This window comes from Haliaeetus leucocephalus, unplaced genomic scaffold, assembly GCF_000737465.1.
Source record: "Haliaeetus leucocephalus isolate CR32 unplaced genomic scaffold, Haliaeetus_leucocephalus-4.0 Scaffold162, whole genome shotgun sequence".
Classification (NCBI taxonomy): domain Eukaryota; kingdom Metazoa; phylum Chordata; class Aves; order Accipitriformes; family Accipitridae; genus Haliaeetus; species Haliaeetus leucocephalus.
The window spans coordinates 1,399,472-1,422,505 of record NW_010972598.1 but is presented as its reverse complement, the minus strand read 5'-3'; the positions used below and the strand labels follow the sequence as shown (position 1 = coordinate 1,422,505).

Below are 23,034 nucleotides of genomic sequence, written 5' to 3'. Positions count from 1 at the left end.
AACCCCAAAAACAAAAAACCCAAAACAAAACAGAAAAGCCACACACAAAACCAAAAACCCAAAACAAAACAAAACAAAACAAGAAAACAACTACATCACATTAAACAGACCCTCAGAAGTAAAACCTATTCAATGGAGGAAAAAAAATATAAAAAATAGAAAGCTAAAATAACCGTTCTAGAATTAAGAGATACCTTTCACAGAAGGCAGCAAAAGCAAAAGATTATTTCAGTCTACAAAAAGATGGCACTTGTCTCTCATAATTCTACCAACTCTACTATTGGAAGAAAACCTGCAGACTTGTTCATATCTGTATTAATTATCACTGCACTAGCAGTAGTCTCCATTAGATACATTGCCAAAAGATACAAGATGCGCAAGAAGTAATAAATAATGATAATATTGTGATATTTCTTTCTGGTTGCTCATTCTTCCTGAAATTATTTTGAATTTTTACTGATATTAAACAATATTTGTTCAGCTTTTGTTATGCTTCATTACTCTTGGAAAAACTAAAGGTTTTTGCTGAGATGGAAATAATATTTGCATTGATTAAATGAAAATTAATGAAAAAAAGCTTCAAGCATGTTATTGAGACAGTCTTTGTAAGAATTGTCATACTTATTTGTTTTACAAAAAAATGTGGTTTTTATTAGAAAATTGCTCTCTGTTTTAAAGTTCTGGTTTAAATACAACACTTTATTTATGGGCAGTGTGGAGCTAATCTGTTCTCTAGTCTTTTGTTTGCTTTACTATTTTTGCATATTTGTTACATCTTTCCCCTTGAGAAGTCTGATACTGTATGTGGACAATTAGTTTTTGTGTCTGGTGAGATTAACCAGATTGCATGAAAATTCAAATTCTTGTTACATCCTTGGTTATCTGGCTTCAGAAGAAAGTCTAAGTCTTGTGGTAATTTATCTGTTGTTGCAGCAACTCTTCTGTATGTTCAACTGAGCAATGCTTTCATACCCCCATCTAAATGTTCCCCATCTTTTGATCTTGATACCGGCTATTGTCAATAAATGAGGTTCTGCTCTGGATACCCTGCCTTGTCCACATTCCATCATGTTCATCTCAGGGCCCTGCTGGCAATGCCAAGCTGACAAAAATGCCCAAATTCAAATCACTAGCATTTTGGATAACTTTGGAGCATAAGATGACACAATGTGGTACACTAAAATATAATAAGGGATAACAAAACAGAAAAAAGACCACATTTGAATTTTTATGAGGTGCTAGCATTTCAAGATAACACAACTTCTTGCATTTCCATTTCCTTTCAATGTGAAAAAATAATTTGGTACTTAGGATTCTAGTGTAAAGAGAAAATTCCATATTGTGAATCTCCCATAAATCAGAAGGGAAAATATTTTCAGGCATAGATGCTATTCCTCCTCACACCCCACACTGGTCCTCACCCAGAAATAAAATGTAGCCAAATATACAACAGACAGCTGTTGAAGAGCACATGCCAACACTAAACAACATTTCACAGGTAAAATAAATTCTATTGTGCCTCTGCTAAGAATCAGATTATGCATGAAGCATCTAGGTAAACAGAGAGTAAATAAACTTGAACTACCCTTTTGAAGCCAAAATAAAATTAGTTAAGCAAAGCACAACAGTGTTTGGGTACTGAGCAAACCAACTATACTCTCAGGAAAATGAGTACAAGTTATCACAAGTTGGGGCCTTTTGGTTTTAAGCAAAAGCCAGCAACCAAAAGCAAACCATTCTCCCTCATCAGGAAACAGTAATGTCTCATACTATAGGTTAAGACAAACAGCTACTCAAATATAAAAATTAAAAATAATCATGGCATCAGTGTTGGTGAAGACTTAGTTAAATATTCATCAGATCAGGCACTTTTTGTTTTATGGAATAAAATACATCTCATCATTTTTTAAATATTTTTTTTAAAAGGAATCTTTTTTTGCTTATATAACTCAATAGACATGAATGTTAAGACTCCATGAAATGCAAATGAATAAGCAAATCTTCAATCCACATAGGAGGCTAGGTCCTTGGATGTGGTAGTCCACACACAAAAGATGGTACTTTTTTTGTTGATTATACCTTCTCTACTTACTTAGCTTTACATTTGCCTATATGACAAAGAGGTAACGCTGCCTGTCACAGATTAGCTCTAGTCATATGGGTATCCCCATTACACACATAATTTATTTACCATTGTAACAAGAGGGTTAAAATCTTTCTTGTGACATCAGAAGAAAAATATTATCACAACCTGCAACACTACCAATATGTGACATTAAGGAATGACCCTTTTGACAGCATTCTTTGAGCACGGAACACAATTGATTTGAATGCACCATTTTAAAAGGAAGAAAGAATACAACTACTACCTTTCCAAGTCTCTGCCTGATAAAAGCTAATGTTCTATGCTTGGACAAAGCAACACTATACAACATACTTTCCTAAATATACATTGAACACTCATAGGTTCCATTTCTTTTTATCAGTAATTTTTTTGGGGGGTGGGGTTTGGGGCTGGAGGGTGGTTTTTTTGGGGGGGGGGTGGATTGCGGGCACTCTATTTTGTTCATTCTAACTTGGCAATCAAAGAATTTTTATTTTTACACTATTACAGAAGTGCATTTTTCTAGGTTTCCAAAACCACCTTATTCAACCTTCCCCATCTGTCACCATCTGCTTCTTTTTAGCATGTACTTTTTGTGTGATCACATAAGCATGTGAAAAATAACTAACATTCAGATGATTGTCTGCTGGTACATTTGAGGACTGGGCATAATAAAAGTGAACTGCCAAAACGTACTTAACACTTCTAATTTTGTTGGGTCTTGCATGTAAGCTACATTTGATTTTCAAACTGTTTTACAGTTGGAAAGTTGATCAGGTACTCTAACTCAACAGTAAAACTGAGACTACATAATTAGCTCAGCACTAAAAAGATTATATTCAAAGAGAGGAACAAAACCCAGAAATACATCCACACGAGTTCACACATCCATCTTGACTGAGTCTGTCTGCACAATGTTGCCTGAGGCACAGAATAAGATGCTACAAGCAGCCTACTTCTGGACAGTCACAGTCTGTGTCTTCTCTCAAAGCTACCACGGGACAAGGAATAAAGGAGTCTCATAATTACAAAGGGTGTATGAAGTCTCATGGAAATGCTGGAGAAGCAAAGACACTAAGCCAAAGGTAGAAATGCATAGAAATGCAATGCAATTCCTTAACAACACAGCAGATACTGCTTCTATGTGCAAAGTAACTGGAAATTGCCACCAAGGTACAAAAGCTGAATGGTGAAGTTATCTGTTTCCAGAACTCTATCGTGCTTCAGCACAGCATTTCTGCTTGTAAATGTACTTCTTAATAAACTTTTAACGTGAAAAGAACAAAACAAGTCTGAAGGTAGAGAAACAAACTCACCTCCCACCCTCCAAAAACACATTAACCTCACTCTTAAGAGAATTTAATATACAAAATTCTTTCTGTCTTGTTAGAGTACCACTACAGGCCTCTGAAGTCTTTAGTAAACCACTGTGAACCAGAATACCAATACATTTGTATCAACACAGACAATTTGGTAGAGTGTCTCATTATCCTTTCTCTGAAAAAAAAAGAACTAACAGAAGTGAAGAAAATAAAAAGAAGCCCAATAACAACAGGAACTACCCCTTCCCCTAAATAAACCCAAAAAATCACCGACAATCAATCTTTATTAATGCCTACCAGAGGTAACCAAGTATGAGTGAGAACTTGCTCCCCAGAGCACGATGGAAGACCGAGCCTAACATAAAGTTTCTTTTCCAGTCTCTCTTTACAGTATTTTCCAACTCTTAGAAGTTCATACTGTTCTTAAAGCCTTCTGAATGCAGATGCCATCTAGCAACATCCTAACAGCTGCTTTCCCTTAATTTGTGCCATTTTCCACAAATTTCCTTTTCCCCTATTTACCTTTTCTACCCAGTAGTTCTACAGGTGGAAAATAATGGCACGTGCCTATTTTTTATATAAAAGTTGCATAGAATTTCAAAAAGCACATTACTTCAATGGCTCAATTATCTTTAAATTCAAATGAAATTTAAAGTAAAAGGAGATAAAAAGGAAACTGCATAAGCCACAGCAAAAATTATTCTGTCCTTCAGTTCCTCTATATTCCTAACCAAACAATTCTCCAGTGAGCTCCTCTTCATTTTAAGTTGCTCATCAATTTCTCTGCCTTTTGTATCTCTCTGCAAAACATTCTATTAGTTTCTATTAAGAGAAAATTAACAAAATAATATGATTGTCTTTAGTCCAAATTCTCTTTCCGGCCCACAACCACATTTTTCCCCGTAAGAAAAACCTTCTCTCTTTAAGCTGTGTTTTCTGGCCTATCAATCTACCTGCGAGATCATTGGATTCATTTCATTAATTCCTTTTACCTCCTGTTAACCTCCCTTGCTATCCTCCTTATTTTACTGAAATTCTTTCCTTTCCCCCATTTGAAAAAAAAAAAAAAAAAGAAAAGAGAAAAGAAAAGAAAAGAAAAAGGCCTTGGCTGCATTACCTACACAACTTCGTTTTCTCTATAGTATAACATGCTGGTCTTTTTATATCCTCACCTCAGCTAATCTCTCTCAATTGGCCTGCCTCAGTTTATCCATGATGTTAGCTACTTTCATCAACTTCTTTGCAAACAAGCACCTTCATGCTTTTCCCCACACCTGAAGGAGCTCTTCTGTAACATTCACGTTGCAACTTCTATCTGCATTAAAATCTGTGTTTAAAACACTGCTTTGCTATGATGCCTGCAAAAACTGAAATCATCAATTTCCATCCTAGCCTGTCTCAGTGCATTTCAGTGGTTCCCTCTCTGCCTATATATCACTTAGTTTCAACTCATATCAGAAGAACGATGTGGCAGATCATCATATTCTCAGTCCAAAAATTTAGCAGACTGCCTTTGGCAAATATCCTGCTCCAATACAGGCAAGCATTAAAAGAATGAAATAAATGTATAGCTGCACCAATGACAAAATGCTTTTTCTGCCTCTACCACAAAATTTTGTAATCTGCATATACCACAACATTCTTAGAAAATTCGACTTCAATTCCTGGAAGCATGGGAAAAGTGTTTTTTCTTGCTACAACCATGTCTGCAGTACAGGGTACCATGCTTCCCCTTGCTGAAATCCACCCACTGAACTTTGGGTCACTAGATTTTTGGGTCACCCCTACATCAAAGCCATATCCTTCCCAAAAAGAAAAGCTGTAAGTAAGAAAGTGAGTGAAAAGTGAGGAAGGACAGCAGTTCCTTCTTGATAAAAGGGTTTTACCTTTCATTTCTCCAAGATAAAACTCAGGGAAATAATTGATTACACATGGTCTCTCTCACTCCCATTTCTAAAAGAAATCACCAAAAAAAATACCAGCCAAACAAGTATTCTGTAACTGATCTTAGTATTTCCTTCATTTCCACTGGCCTCATTTTAAAATGAGTTATAAGACATGCAGATATTCTCATGCCTATGGACAAAGGCTATGAATCTACTCTGGTCTTATTTATTGTCACATACCTTTAAGTGATAGTAACTGCATAAACTATATTGAAATCGTCTTGCTACTTTTTTATTTTTTAAATAAAAGACTACTGTTCTTATAGGAATGCATTCATCCATCTAGCCTGTATTTTCATGCTATTAAAAATTAACGAGGTCCTACCATTTTCCCTGTTATTAGAATACACCTAAATATCACGGATCATCTACATCTATGAAAAGTCATTTGAATGGATCATCCATGAAGACCCTTACAGACTTGTTCATAGCCAAAACATCTTCTCTTCTGTTATTAAAAAGATTAAAAGCTTCAAAACAAACTTCTTGTACTTCAACTTGTATCTTCTGTGACTGCCCTACTATAACTAAGACTGTGCACTCTAGTCCTAAAAACTTGAACTGAAATGCAGAGAGCCAGAAACTGCAATCTCATGTAAGAAATTACACTTATAAATGATCAGAGCTGCAAGAACTTTTATTTCTCTGCCTAAGTAGCTTCATTTCCTGAATGTTCTATTAAAGAAAGTCTGTAGAGGTCTGTATCTTTATTAGCAGGTCTTTGATCCTTGACGATCAACTGAAAACTATCAAAATCCAAACTGCTTTAAATGTCTCACAGGTATATTTACAAGTACTAGTACTTTCTCAGTTTTATTCTTTCTTTATTAAGCAAGTGATACTGTCTGGAAAAGACATATGGTCCTGTCCTGCCTTTGCCACTGCAAAACTGCAAAAGAAACATTTTGTGGGTTTTTTTCTGAAAAAAATCAAGAATACATCTGTGTTTCCGAAATGGGATCACAATTCATCTTTCTCTCATTGGATCTATGTTTATTCTCTGACACCACAATGATCTCTAATGTGACAGCTTACTTTGAAGGATAACAGTGGAAACAGACTCCTAAGAAACAATCTCTTCTTCCTGAAAAACTACTAAGGAATCAGAAATTATACCTTTCGCATGGGGAATACTGCAGATTCTTAGAGCAGAAGAAAATATTGACTATTACCACTATACTTAAAAAATAAAAAGCTTGCATTAGTTCTACTGCAGATGATAAAGGAATATTACTATTTATCAGATAACCAAATTATTCTCAAAAGACTATGTATATTCACAACTAAAAAGTTACTTACTCATTCTTCCATAATTGCGACCAAAATGTACATCTGTACTGTAAACATATATAAGCCCTGCTATTTGACAGTGGCAGCTATTTTCTTCTTAGAGGACTTATTCATACCCTACCATCTTTTATGCTTGGCACATAACTATGTAAGACAAGCGCAGACAATGCTACTTTAGTTTTCTTTAAACTGTAGAATACTGATGTTGGATAACCAGGAAGGAATCGGAGAGGACAATGGGAAGGGAATGTACCTGTGGACCACCTCGCTGGAAGCCCTGCACACCCCGTAACAGCGCAGTGCTTGGTGAAGGTATGCATAAACTTCCAGGTGGGTGCCATGAACAATAAATCAGTGATGGTCCAGAGAAGTAATTTTAGCTCCAAAGATGAAAACTGGCTCCAACCCGGCAGTCTCATTACATTTTTTTCCTATGGCTCACCATCCATTTGATCTTCGCATGGACAGGGGTGTTTTTCTGGATCTGCCAGATAGCAACACAGTCAGCCTCAGGTCCTATATGGAAGGTCAAGCCCTATCAATGTGAGATGAAAGAGCCTTTTCAACAGAGGGTGAGAAGGACTACTCTGATGTCAGAAACACTAGGTTTGCAGGGAAAACACAGCAACGGGTATGCTTATTTTCTGATTAAGAATAATTCTGAAATCATCTTGGGAAATAATTCTGTATGGATCCACAAGGACACCTTCACCTGAGAGAATGTCGTGCAAGGAGGAAATCCATGCTACACTGGCTTAGCTACTTCCCTGTTTTCCTGTTGGAAGCAACTGCAATCTACTTTTTGCAAAAAGACGGAATTGTGAGCAGGACTCTATGCCTCAAACAATGGCCCTAAAAGCATTTGGAGAACCAAGCTCACGTTCTCGTTTGGAACTGAATCCACAACGCTGAATTAGTACAAAAGAAAACATTAAGTCAGTTCTCAGGCTAGGTATAGATTCCTGCCAGTTGCACTGGGTCAACTGCTTCCTGGCTGGTAGCCAGCAGCCTCAGGCTACCCCTGCGTGTTACACAGTACAATGTCCTAGTCTCCTCTTCCACCAGCCAACAAGTACATGGGAAACTGAACCAAAAGACCTGCAGAAGGGATGCCACTCATCACCACTGACCTAGATGAAAGAGGAGGATGCAAGGGTATTATTAAAAGGACAGATGCTGAATCCATTTCTCTATATAACGAGAATATCTTGCTTCTGAAGAAAGTTTAAAAGGTATCTGCCTCTACACTTAACCACGATCAGGCAATACATAAGTATACGCTTCCGTTTGTCTTGGGATAAACAAGCAGGAATTCACCGTGGCAAGAGGACTGAAGTCCAGCTGTAACATTAGGTTCTCATGATCTGCAATTTGTCAAAAAGTAGTGTCCTGGTTTCAGCTGGGATAGAGTTAACTTTCTTCCTAGTAGCTGGTACAGTGCTATGTTTTGAGTTCAAGCAGGTGGTGAGCAATTGCCCTGCGCATCATTTGTACATTCCAATCCTTTATTACTACTGTTGGCATTTTATTAGTGTTATCATTATCATTATTAGTTTCTTCTTTTCTGTTCTATTAAACCGTTCTTATCTCAACCCAGGAGTTTTACTTCTTTTCCCGATTTTCTCCCCCATCCCGCTGGATTGGGGGGGAGTGAGTGAGCGGCTGCGTGGTGCTTAGTTGCTGGCTGGGGTTAAACCACGACAGGTAGTTAAGTCTTTGGTATCTGGTAGTGACTTCTGTGGCCTGAACTGCAACAAGAAGTGACTTTTGCACACTCATTCTCTGACACATGGACATGAATAGACTGGATGACCCAGTCTCTTGATGGTCCCTTTATCAGGCAGCAGTCCCAGGTATAAAAATAGATACAATTGTCTCGGGTGAGCAACTATCCAGCCAACGCACTGGTAAACACTATTGTAGCAGCAGAGAGTACGAAGGGAAAGTTTATTTTTTGCAATGGTGTCCATATACTGCTAACTTCACCTTTTTAAATAAGAATGTGTGGATAAAGGTGTTGAGACTTCTTACACCATATCAGTAACCTATCTAGGTTGCTTGCCCTAAACCCTTTACCTCTGAGGTAAAAGGGCATGAGTTCTGTGGTTCCCAGGGTTAACGAAGAGTCAATTTCCTTCAAGACAGATCTGTACAGGGTGGGTCTCCAAAAATACTCATAATGAAAGGTGGAGGAGAGGAGTGGGACTGCTAGAGAACAGAAAGGCAAACTGGATCAAGTAACTTGTGGTTAAGTGTCTAAAACCCAGAATGATCCCTTGTCAAGTTCAATGGAAGAGAGCTAACGTGTTTTCAAAAGTGAGAGAAAGAGAAGCAGATGAAAGCAACTGAACAGGATATTTGCACTCTTTGAGAATGTTTTCCAAGACTGCTGACAAGAAGGCAATGAGGGGGTAAGAGCTGGCAATGACACCTGTAGTCTATGCCAGTGATGACAGTATCAACCCTTGTGTTCTTTCTTGTTGCTGCAACAGATTCTGGGTGTGGAACACAAGAAAAGTGGCCACTATACTAAGCCAATCTGGGATCCTTAAATGTAGGTAACTGCTGAGTGTTCCTGCACTAAACACAAAGGAGATGTCAGAAATTGCCAACCAGGATAGCAACAACCTGCATCCAAGTCTTCCTTGGAATCTATGCGATGAGATTCTGCAAAGGAGACCAGGTATCAGTGAGTTTGTCTTCATAGCTAGAGCAGCTGGTGACTTGACAAACAGCTGAAATGCACACACTTAACCAACCAAAATTATTTAGGTACTTCAAACCTGAACTGTGAGAGCATGACTGCTCAGATGTCTCTTCACTGCTGAAAGAATCAAGGAAGATGGAACCAGATGGATGAAGAGAAAGTTAGTGGCTCCTAAGAATACTGATGTCTCCTTTACAGTTGGAGAAAAAGAATGTATCAAAAGATCTTGCTATGATCAAAAATGGTTTCATTAACTTTACATACCATATTAACTTATAACCAACTATCAGCAGTTTCAATTTCCTCCCTGAGTGCAAATTGAAGATGACTTCAAATTTGCTTTAACTGATTTAGAAAGACTCTCAAACCCACAAACCTGACCATCCTAAAACCTTCATTTCCAGCCAGAAGTATCCAGAAGGTGATGTGTATCAGTTTCCTTGACATCCCTTAATTTTAAGGTTCAGAATAAAAAATGAAAGGCAATCTAAACTTGTGTGTTGAAACAGGTTCCAGGGCTTGTTGCTGCTACTCAGGATTCAATAGTCCTGAAAATAAGAGTAAAGAGCTATGCTGAATCAGTGCCTCCTCACCTCCTCCCTTCAAACTAAGGCACATTCTTCTTCAAAGACGATTAACATAATAGAGACTTTCTGCTGGTGCTGAGTTGCTGCAAGAGGTGGGGAATCCCTTGAAGAGTCCTTCTTTAAACAAATGGTAGGACTGAAGGGCCTTGTAAAGCCCTTTAGGTTGACCAGAAAATTGTCTCAGTATCAGGTGTGTACTATGTCAAGTAGAAATCTTGAATGCTGACAGGAATGGAAATAAGGGCTAATTCAGCATCCACAGAATCCTTGGCATTAAGTAAAAAAAATAAAGCTGTCTTTCACGTCAATACTGGAGTTGCATTTGGCAATCCCAGGGGAGAGGCAGAACGACATTTCCAAGCACCGCAATCAGTACTGTTGACTGAAGCCAGACATGACAAAACCACAATTTTGAGAGTGCTTCCCTTGCTTTTTCTCACTAGGCATCAGTGTCAGAGCTGTCAGCACTAATACTGGAGCAGATCATTTGGGTCAACTGAGCTTCCACAACAGATTCTCAGGTGGCCAAACCAGAGCTGCAAAGGGAGCCAAAACAACGTCCTCATGTCCATCTTTTTATAAATCCTCAGGAAGTGAGATGTTTGGCACTCCGAGTGCTAGCTAATGGTAAAGATGGGGTGGCATACTCTGGGATGCGACTTCTGCTTATATACTAGGAAACAGCTAAGTTTTGGTGCCCACCTCAACCAGTTCTGAGGCTGATACACTCAATTGTTTTTAGCAGAAATATCTAAAATTCCAACTCCCTCTCCCTGCAACCAGGGAGTTCGGATAAAACCCAGCAAACTCAGTACCTTCCTATTCCCCCTCGCCTCCACTGAGGCTATATAAACACTAGTTATACAGCTCAGTTAAGCAGGATCATATGTTCCAAGTGACAGGCAGATGGAAGATTATTTTTGAAGAAATCATCGGAAGATAAAAACTTTAACAGAAGAAGGCAAATATGAGAAGGAAAATGCACGTTAGAGGCCTTTCCAAACACTAAGAAGCACAGCATCAATATACATACAATCACCACTAAGAACAGTAGCACATACAATTCTGAATAACAGCTGCATAGTATTAATCAGGCAGACTGTCAGTTCTTGACTACAGTGAACAGTTTTCAGCATACAAACATCACAGTCTAAAATTAAATGAGAAATAAACATTTTATACTGTATTACAAGAATATATTCCAAATCATACCTCGGGTGCCAGGTATTCTGGAGTACCGCAGAATGTTTTCATAGTTGCTGCGTCTGTGATCCCTTCTTTGCAAAGTCCAAAATCTGTAATTTTTATGTGTCCATCTTTATCCAACATTAGATTTTCTAACTGTGTGTTGGGGAAAAAAATGTTCCCTTAGTATTTCTTAACAGGACTGGCTGATGCATTACATCAATTTTGTAAAAAAGATACAGAGTTATTGCTTGCAATAGAATTTAATTTGTTTGTAATTTAAAAAAAAAAAAAACACTACAGCATCTATTTATTACAGTATTTAACAATGCTTACTGTTATACAATAATTATTATTATTATTAATGTAATACAATAATTATTTAAAACTTTAATACAGTTTACAATAGTCAATACCAGGTCAATCAAAGCGTGACCTTTCATTCTGAAGTTTTACAAGTTTGGTGCATCCTCCATACAATGGAAGCAAAATAAATTTCTAAATATTCTCAATAAATAATCAAGTAATTCAAGGTTACAATCATGGCTGTAATTTGGTAAGACTTCATAGGTTTCCTTTGCTGTAACATGACCTTCATTTATCAAGATGCATTTTACTTACTATACTGTCATGAAATAGTTAATATATATCCGTAGATCCTTAAAATATCTGCATCTTCTACCACCTTTTCAATAACAGACAAAAGTGTGGGTAGAGAGGCTGCTGATAAAAACCAAAACCCTGAGGTAAATTCCTCCTTGTATACTTGCAAAGGACACTGTTCTTAAATTGTGTATGTGTAGCTCTGCATGCTTTGCATTGCTTTTTAAATACATGATTCTTGCTTTGAGATATGAAAACAGAATATAGCCTGTTACAAAGTATTTAAAGAACAGGAATAAAAACTACTGCAATATTTACTGTGGACTATCTCAAAAGCATGGCTAGCATCACTTTCCCAAAAGCTTTTTATTAGCAATACTTTAAATACAGATAGAACTAAAACCAAGTAAAACATACTTCTGAACAACTTTTCTCAACAGAAAAAGGGGTTTTTTTAGTAATTATAAGGTGTGTAGTGAAAATACCAACTAAGAACAATCATAACCCTGTCTTCCTAAGTCTGCATAAAGCCTGAAATACAATTCAAAGGTTTTTCCAGTTTAGTCTAACAGTGTCATACAAAGAAGATGCAAAGTAGATGACACCAGCAATAGAAGATTAATGACGTCAAATTCCTCTTTCCTTTTTATTTAGAATTTAAATAAAAAATCATGGCCTATTATTCCTTGACCAGACAATCCCATATTTTTCCCAGATGTTATAGCATTTCATACTATTACAACAGATTCTGCTACAAACAGGTAAGTCAGTATTTTGTTTTGTCTGCCGCCCAGAGCAGAACTTGCCTACCGTTGCCTCCTTCTCTTCTATTCCTGTACAAAGGAGTCCATTAATGAACTCCACTAGTGCGCATGTATAATGCAAAAGCACAATTTCCCGTACAAGAAATTGAAGGCTTGTTACAGAAATAAAATAGTATCATCGTGGAATTTAGAATTTCCTCTCACATAAGTTAGAATATGTTCCTGTTGAAAGCAGAGGTTATTTTCCATAGAACATGGTCATACTGTGTTACAGAGCACCTGGAGCTTCAGGCAACAGAGGATACAAAACTGTATACGCAGGCAAATGTAAGCCAAACTACATTCCAGTATCATGAATCCTTCCCAAGACATAAAAGAAAAAATAATTTTTAAATTAAGGCTGAACTTCTTTTCCTATTGAAGTATTGTTTTAAATGTTTTCAAATCGTATAAGAACGTAACTCTTTGGTGAGATAAACAGAATGCAGTCACATTGTCCCAATTCTCCATTTCCCTTGTTTGGGGACATTGAGAATTATATTTGAGATTTGTGTTGAAATCCAAGTTAAGTTGTAAGTAATGGGAAAAAAAAAAAAGCATAAGAAGTTTAGATCTCCTTCAAGTGCTATTACTAAGGTATGCTGTTTTCTTTTTTAATCAAGTTTAAGTCAAGTAATGTACCCATCTATAGATTACTGTATCAAACGACTTCCTTCAGCACACACTGAACTTTAAACTGAACACAGATTTTTTTTCCCCATTAACTCTGAATAGTGCAACTTTATAATTACTTTGTGTTTGTCCCAATAGTCTCTGCAAAACCAAAAATTTGATTACTTTTTTTTTCTTTTTTTACCTTGAGATCACGGTACACAATCTTCCCAGAATGCAGATAGTCCAGGGCAGAGACAATTTCTGCACCATAGAAGCGTGTGCGGTCCTCTGAGAACACCCGCTCTCTCGACAAATGGAAAAACAGCTGCAGGGTAAACAGCAGGGACAGGATTGTAATAATTACTGATTTAGTGGGGGAAATTAACACAAACATAAAACACCTCTCATCACCATATTGTGATGATAGATAGTGTACTCTCAGTGGACACTCAGCACTCTTAGACAGCAGCTGGCTTATCTTTTCCAGGTTTCCAAAGGGAGAAAGCGAGCTGTTAAATCAGCGTTTTAATCAATATACCAATCTTGTTTAAGGCATTCTGCTTGCTACTCATTTAACCTTCAGTTACCAGAGGAAAAAAAAAAAAGTAGTATGCAGCAGCATCATTCTGTACTTCTCCCTCCACCACTTACTTGGATTTTTATTTTAAGCCACTGAGAAATATCACTAAAATACCCAGATTCTGGTTCTGCCTTAAGTTTTTCAGTAATTAATAACTTTCCTTTGAACTGAAAAAAGTCTAGTTCTTCAGCAGACTTCAACTAAACAGGTGAGCTGGCATTTTACAAAAACAGCACATTCGTACTGCTAGCAATATCACAGTCACTAGAAAAAGCAAAGGAACAACTGCTTAGGGCTTATAAAAACAAATCCGTGTATTTAGTGTATTTCTTTGCTACAATGTAAACATTTCTTTGGGGGTTTTGTCTCTTTAATACTTTATAAGTAACAGCACTTTGCAGACACTTTTTCAACTGAAGGCTTTCAGTGAAAAATACTAGACATTACGTATTGCCAGTAACTTCAGCTGCAATGAAAAAGCCTAAGGTGAAGTTCGGTAAGGCTGTCAGCATCTTATTGGATAAAACATCACCCTCAGAACCTGGAACACCTCCTAAAAAAGCAGGATTTGGCTATTTAATTCAAATGTTCTCTAAAATGGCTGGTTTTATTTAGTGTGTTAAGAAAGCTTGGTAAAGTCCTCAAGCAAAGATTAGTGAGTACATTTCTGTATTCTGCTTAAGACCAAACAGGCTGCCAGCCTTACTCCTTCATGTTATAATGTTTTTGGTTTCACCACAAGAGCTAACAATCAAAACAGAAATACAGAAAATGTGATCATTTATAAATTAAATATAGACAAGGAAATCCATAACAACAATGTGGGGGGTTTATTTTCACTGCTAAAAAATATCAAGTAGATGAGAATTCTGAAATGGCAGGGCAGGGACAAAAAAAAACCCAAAACCCACCAAGCAAAAAACCAATGATGTGCTTAATCTGTCATTACCACATCCTACTTTACACCTGTAGGAAATCTACACTGCTCACACAGCACAGAACAGTGTAAGAATTTCTGCAGCTATTTTCAGTGTGTGGACTTTTCAAAATGTAATTAAAAAGTCAATCCTGTAAACAACTAGAAGTCAACTTCTTTCCTGACAATTGTACTTCAAAAAACGTGTATTACTTTCTTCTGAACCTAAATGAACTTCCCACTAAACTGAGTTTTTTGGCAGTATATACTTGTATAAGCAGAGACCTCACAGAAAACAGAAGCTGCAGTATGATTTAAAGAGAATATTTCATTTTTGTTCATTGTATGTGCATTCCCCTTTCAATTTCTTTTTGAATTCCCAAGACACCCTGTATAAAAATGGAATACCTGCGTGAAAAGGAGGATCATTGTTTTGCAGGTACTCAATTGCTCATTTCTCTCTTTAAGCACCAATCTCTGGTGGTGACATAAGCCCTCCCTGTAGTAACCTGCTTTCTGTACTGACGACTGCTTAACTGCCAACGCAAACACAAGACCCATCCAGACTAAGCAACTACGTCTGCCTTTATGAAGTGACTCACATATTATAAAATTGAGAAAAGAATAAATAAATTTCTCAGTTTGTGGGGTCTTTTCCACACATTTTTGCAAATTTAAATAGGAAACAAACACCACTAAGTGGATCTTCATCCAAATAAAGCAAAATACATTTATGTCATTTATGCATTTATGTCTGTTTTGTGGCCTCTTTCATAAATAATGAGTTAATTTCACTCATTTTAAGAGTTTTACTTGTTTCGACGGACTCAAAGTAATTCAAAATAAAGGCCAACTTTCAGATCACTTTTTAATGTGTACAAATAGCAAATACATTCCAAAAATTTACAGTATAATCTCCAGTTAGCCCTACATTCATATCCATGCAAAAGGACTTTTGCAGTTTTCTATATTAACTACTGTATCCACTAGTTGAGCAGCAAAGTCTTAGAAAATTCTAAAATCTCAGGATACTTGTCAGCAACAGATATATTAGTTTCCATTAAAAAAAAGTGTCCCAATTTGAATCTGAGAGTTGATAACCTGACAAGTTAACATAACAAAAATTTATTTTCTTTAGTGTTTATTTCCAACAAAATATTCTTGATATTAATTTAAAATACTAACCTCAAAGCAAAATGACCAGCTAGAAACAACTAGCAACAGTTGTGTTTGGCAAAGAGACTACGAGTTCCCAAGTCAGTTTATTTTAACATTATATATGACACTACAGTCGCTCTTCATAAGCATTCTTCATATTATTATAGCACCTAACAGCTGTCATCAAACCATACACACTAGTTTTGAATGAAGAATGTAAATTTAGATATGAAAATGTATATTAAAAGTGAATTCATACACTGAGTTATATGCTAAAGATATTAAAGAAAATGTTAAAATCATAATAAAAAAAATCTAATTCAGTGAGATTACAGCATTATTTTCAGCTAATTATTTAGTTGGTTCACTATTGTGGAATAATTATGCCACCAGGCTCTATTTACAATTGTCGGAACATGAAGAGTAGACTTATTAAGTCAGAGAAGGGAAAGAAGAAGTCTGATGGAAGGTTATGCAAAAAAGCTTCCAATATTTGCACTATTTATTGATTTGCAGTTATTAAATATGTGCTATAAACTCATTGGAATTGCAATAAGAATAGCTTTGGCACAAAGCAAGCCATTTTGCACATAACATTTTTGATGGCATACATGAGGGTGCTATAGTTATGGTGAGGACTGGAGCTATAAATTTGCTGGTATGTATTTAAAAACTGAACAACAGTGTTGCCATGGGTTTTTCTCCTAATAAAAAATTTTAATGGAAAAATTTTAACAAATAAAAACAAAGATCAAACATAAAAGTACATTCAACTGCAGATCCAAGCATGCCAAATATATAAAAGACAAAACCTTATATCAGTCAATATGTTAAACTTCTACATATGCTAGTGACCTATTTAGCATGTTGAAAGTTGTATGACTGGCTCTTGCTGTTGCATATTGCATTTGCTCAGCTCTGCAGGTAAACACATTTTATATTTGACTGTTGATTTGACTCTTTTGCAAAGCATTTGCAGTAGCAGCCTTGAAATTTTGAACTATTTGTTTATTGTTTCAGACTTTATATTGCTTCTAGGCACATTCTATACCCAAAGATATATAGCACCCTTATCTTGGACTATCATAATTTTAGGTTACAAACATTCTCTCACTTACTTAGAGTTTAGGAAAATAAAACAGGACACAACCAAGATAAAAATGACAAAGCATACAACAATATTCAGTTATTTTTCATTAGGTCACTTGTAAATCCTCTGTCTTTTTTCCTAGACAGTAATAGCACTTGTTCAATTACAACAAACCAATTAGTTCTCTCTTGCCTAATGAATTAAGTAAGAGCTGTTGAAAAAAGAAAAAAAAAAAGAAAAAAAAAAGCCAAGTGGAACAGAGATTCAGAATTCTGGTGTGGAGAAACCAAATTTTTGAGTCTAATTTTATTATACAGATAATTACCAATTACGTTTGTTACAAAGTATGGAATTTGGAATTATCCTGAAAGTGCAAAGCAAGGAAGTTAATCAACTTATTAGTCAGCTGAATCAGTGTACTCTGCAGAGTAATGTATGTCATAGATTTAATTCCTAAAGCTTTTCAACCTTTAAAGCAAAATACTGGAAATAAAAAATGGGAAACATACACTCTAAAAGTATTCCCCAACAATACAGAGCCATTCTTACAGTATCATTTTTTATACCACAGTTTATACTATTCTGTGTGGCCTGGAAGTTGGGGGAACACTGTAATGTACTACTAACATACTGCAATCACATAATACTCAAAATTTTATGGGTTTACAAAAGGAAGAGTAGACACATCAATACTAGCAGGAAAACCATCAGTACAGCCTTACACATTTTTTTTCAAAATGTTGATAGGACAAGGAGAGCAAAAAAATGTACAAAAAGGAAGGGGGTTTGTTTTCTTTAAAGTAGGCCTGTGGTTATCTGTAAGTACTGATAGTTTTACTTATTTAAAAATATTTATATGAATATTCTGTATTTTGAACCAAAGAACACAGTTTATCATGCAATACTGCATGTACTTTTTTACCACACACTCATAAAATATGTCATTTCAAAGTCTTGATAATGGAATTTGGTCATCTCACTGAAACCAGATTAATTTTTTTTTTTCTAAAATCAAATTTCAATGCCTTAATGCTACTGTAATGTAATTCCTTCAGTATAACAAAGGTATTGAGAATCACAATGTTAGAAGTATCCTTCTAGCTCTATACTGCAACATAGTTTATGATCAATAGACATTGCTAAACATTTCATCCACAGACTCCAACAGCAACACTAAGAAAAGAAAAAGTTAAGCTTTCAGCCCCCAACAAAGATTTCAAGGTTGGGCCCTTAAGCAGCAGAAAATTAACTGTAAAAGTTGTCAGTATGAGGAAAATGTGTTCAGTATTTCCATCTGAATAATTTGCTTGAAAAAATCCTCTAAAGTTTCACTTTAATACATTTAGCTACAGAATATGGGTTTTTTTCTTTTTTTAAAGGAAGCCAAAAGAGAATTCAATACAGTAATACTTTGTACATTGTAAAAAAGCACACGTAGACCAGTAAAACTGATGCAATTACATTTTCATTATAATGTGTTCCCTTATTAACTGAGCCTAACTAATTTGAAGTTACACAGGCAAAGGTAAGGCAAAGATAAATTGCTACTATTCGGGCAGAATATTAAATTCAACATGGATCTAGATTTTTAACAGGTATAAGAACATTCTTGTTTAGAATAATTTTAACACAATTTCTTCTCCTCCAGAATGAAACTCAGTGACCCCTTCTTTGACTGTTTTCCTTCCTAACTATAGGAAGAGGAACTAAGATATCTGACACTCTTCATTACTGTAGTAGGGCAGAAGCCTAAATTGTGCCATGTTCTTGCTTTCACCTAGGTGAGAGTCAAGAATACAGATACAAATTTCAAGAACTCCTTCGTTCAGAGGACTGTTTGGGTAATGTGCTCCTGAAAGACATAATCCATGAAAATTCCCAAGCAATTGACTCAGGCACAACTGTTTAACTAAAAAGAAATCTTTAATCTAAAGGAATTTTAAACAGAAACACACTGAAGATAGTACAGCTCTGGAGAAAATCAAAAGCAACATGGAACTGCTACAGTCAATTTCCCACTGGAAGGATATAATTAAAAGATGAGTTTCAACACCTTCAACAGTGAGAAACTATTGTAATGAAATGAAACTTCCTTGGAAGACAGAGAGAACAGTAGAGGGAAGCAGCAAAAGAAAAAACTCTGTGTACCGTATAGGACATATGCTTAATAAATGGCTAAAATGCTGGCTAAACTTTGTGCAACTTACTTTCAGTAGTTCTGAGTTAATAACAAGGCTATTTTTACAAATATAAAGTCCTTTGTATTTCTTAATAGACACTGACTAAAGTCTGAAATTCACAGGAAAATTTGGTAAGATTAAAGATTTTCCCATTAAAAAGGACAGCTTGTCCAACTAACTATTCCAGATCTCTAGTCAAGGAGAAGCACATAAGCAAATCAAGAGAGTTTCTTCAAAGAAAACTGCCTACTCTGAAAAGCCATTATTTCCCACTGTGGCAAAAATTTACTGTTGGCTTCACTGAATTAGGGAACCATCAGCAAAGAACATGAGCAACATTGACAAACAAAAGCAAAAGCAGGCTGCCACCAGGAAATCCATGACACAAGATGTTTACAGCAGTTGCCACAAAGGACCACCACCCAATGCAGAGGAATGCAAGATACAAGCTTGATCAAAACACAGAGTCAGAGTATCCTCAACCATAAGGAAGGAGTTGAAAACATTCTCTGCAGGCTCTGCTCTGCATTCAAATAGAACAGAAAGTTATCTTTCAAAAAGATGAGTATCTAAATGATAAGGCTGATGTTAAAAATATACTTTCAAAGTGCATCCCCTGAGATTACAGAAATGCAATAAGGTCCTGCACAGAGGAAACGAAGAAGAATTAGGTAGTTTTTAAGGCATCACTTTTAAAACTCATTATAGATAGCACTGACTTCATATTGGTGACAAGTTCAAATTCAAATATGCCAGCTGGGTGTCCAAGAGAAGGCTGTTATCCCATTGCTGCTGAGGGACATTTTTGTGTTTAGTTCAACTAGCCAAAATGGTTCAACGCCTGTGATGTCCAGAACGGGGTTCATACACATTGAGTCAAACAAGCCATCCTCCCACAGGAGAGCCCTATAGCACCATGTTTAGCCATGGCTGGTAGAGGATGGCCATGGATGCATTAGGATGTAAACAGGCCTCAGACTCGGCCCAGAAATCACCAGAGCAACGAATGCCAGGACAGGCACTCTGGGGGTGCTCAGGCATTAGGGTTCTAGCTGAAGACAGTTTTGTTGTAGGAGAGCACAGCAAAAGGATAATGCAAAACACGGTATCATGCTGCAGCAATTCCTGAATGAAGAACCAGTTTTCTAAGAAAAAAAAAACTAGTGGAAACTGCCCTTTAACATTATTATGCAGCATACAGTAGACAAGGAAAACCCCCTAGTTCAGGTTGTAACAGGATACAGTCTGAATAGCAAACAGCAGCTAAAAGGCAGATAAAAGCCCTCTTCTTAGATTGCAGTTCTGTTTAATTCCGTTTGATGGGTATAGGTTTTGATATTCCATTCTTCAGTAAACAGCTGGAGGACAGCAACAGCTTAAAGGCTAATGACACTCTAAGAAGTTTAGCACTTAAGTTGAAATTTCCAGAGTACACAGCAAGTGAAGGGGACAGAAGTAATGAAAAATACAAACACACCACTCTTTTCTAGTAGGTATTTGCAATGGCTATAGCGAAGAAGAGAGCACATGTTTCACATTAGGACAAAAGCAAGACTACTCAACATTATTTTTGGTTGTTTGCACAAGATTATGAACGTTTCATGTCAGAACATGCTATAGTATGCTTGAAGAAAATATAATAAGCAAGCTATTTGTAATTTTTTCTCTACCACGAAATTATCTTTCACGATACAACAGTCTAAATTTTCAAGAATAGGAACTACTTTTGACAGCATAGTTATAAAACATGTTTACATTTTTTTTAAATAAAAATTTTAGAAAAAAAAACACTTCAAAGATACTAGAAAGCAAAAAGGGGCAAGAAAAAAATATAAGCTTTAAAACGTAACCCAGTGACAGCATTGCCATTACAAGTGCAGAACAACTTTTTTAAACTTACCTCTCCTCCGTTAACATACTCCATCACAAAACACAAACGATCCTTTGTCTGGAAGGAATATTTCAAGGACTTGCAAAGAAAACAGCAAAACCAAACCAATTATCAACATGTATTAACCCAATTTCTTGCACTTATAACTGTAACAAAACTTAATTTTATCCTCTTAAGCAGACAATTCTGACTTGGTGAGAACTTTCAGAGTAATTAAAAGTGTAACTTCCCATCTGGAGCTTGAGATTAATTAATACAAAAACCTTCATGTCTTCCCTTATCTCTGCCACATAGCCATTGGTATGAAAACATCATGCTAGTTATAATAAAATACTAAATATTTACTAAAATACACAATTTTATACTGCATTTCTCACTGCCATACATGGTACCAGCTATTCTCACTCATCATATTTTATGATGTCCACTTCCACAATGACCATGACAAGAGAGATTACCATAGTCTTTTTTATTTCTCCCAAATGAAATCTTAAAAGTGATCTTAACCTCCAGCCTGCTTTCATTTCCAAAGCAAGCACTCTCTAGTTTCACATACTATGCAACATTAAAAACAGAGTGCCAAATGAATATATCTAGCTACATATCATTTTAAAATTGTAGCAAATGTTATTATCTTAATTAAAATTTTTTTATTTTATCAATGTTGATTTGATGTTCCTTGGAAAAATGATACCAAAGAAAATCCACAGATGCAGGCTTGGTCTAAAAGAAACAAAATGCAGTAGAAGTATATGTAAAAAAAATCATAACAAGACTCAGGTGACTTCAATACTGCATGTCTCCTTAAAATATTTACTTAATAGTATCAGAAATATATAAAGATACAACTGCAGTAACATTGTTGCATGATTTGATTGGAATTATGCCTACTCCTGCTTACCTTTACACTCTAATTTAAGAAACTTCAGGGGATCTCATTTCTCTTGACTGAATTTCCAACAATATTTTGGCCAAGCAATGTAAATGCAATCCTCTGCTTTCTAAAGGGTTTGTTTATGATTTTTTGAACAGGAAAGTTTCCATGTTATACTTTGATACTTTAATACAAAAAAGAAAAACATTTTCCCCTATCTTGAAACACAACATGTTAATTATCTTTTGAAACCAATGAAAATATTTTCTAATATATTCTCCAAGGAGAGGAATCAGAATTATTTCTACAGAAGAAAGTCAGTTGTAAAATTAAAACTATTAATCAGAATTTGAAATGAATCTTAAAATTTTCATCTCCTTTTCAGTATTTTCCTTTTATTAAGTATTAACCATATGAAGACAAAGATATTGAAGTGGTGGGGGTTGAGTTTTGTTGCTCCATGGGCTACTTATGCTGAACAAATAGTTATTTTTATCATTTTATTGAATTCTTAATTAAGTTTTCTTGGTAAAAACTACTTACTTGACACCATGTGAAATCAATAACTTTTATTAAAAAAGTGTTCATATACAAAAATCACAAAAATTGCACAACAGTTATATTCTACAACTAAATTTGTTTTCAGTGCAGTTAAGCTTTGCAAAATTATTAGAAACTTTATTTCTGAACTCTTGAATACATATTCTGATAAAGGATTATCATAAGCACCAGATAGCTACTGCTGGTTTACAAATCACCATGAGGAAGACTTTAAATTTGTTTGTAAGTTCTGTTCATAATGGAATACCCATCATGTTGAAAATTACCTGATAATGTACTGAAAGCTAATTCCTAATACTTACTGTTAAAAAAGGGTGTCTGGTGTTTTTCAATACTCTGCTTTCTGTAAGCGTATGAGCCACTTCATCCTGAGAAGTAAAGAGTAGAAGTAGGTCTGAATTAAGATATAAAATTGTTATTTTATTAATTAATGAGGAAAAGGTCAACACTTTGGAAAAGAGAAAGCTACAGTACAGTGTTGGGAAAATGAATGAACCTGAAAGAAACATGACAAATAATCCACATTTTTTGAGAAAAGATTTTAAAGTGAATTTAAGTTTGGCAAAATACAATGTAACATTTTATTTTACTTTATTTTTCTTATTTTCTTGCTTTAAAATGA

General features: G+C 35.7%; 1 protein-coding gene across 2 annotated transcripts in view; it reads right to left on the bottom strand.

Annotated features, from left to right (window-relative positions):
* AKT3 (v-akt murine thymoma viral oncogene homolog 3) overlaps positions 1 to 23,034 on the bottom strand; it is a 143,503-nt gene that overhangs the window by 25,237 nt on the left and 95,232 nt on the right. For both annotated transcript variants that reach the window (XM_010562597.1, XM_010562598.1), the window contains exons 6-9: positions 22,715 to 22,780; positions 20,987 to 21,055; positions 13,365 to 13,487; positions 11,169 to 11,297 (exon numbers count right to left, since the gene is read on the bottom strand). In XM_010562597.1, the coding sequence (XP_010560899.1) occupies positions 11,169 to 11,297; positions 13,365 to 13,487; positions 20,987 to 21,055; positions 22,715 to 22,780 (387 nt within the window). The remainder of the gene's footprint in view (positions 1 to 11,168; positions 11,298 to 13,364; positions 13,488 to 20,986; positions 21,056 to 22,714; positions 22,781 to 23,034) is intronic.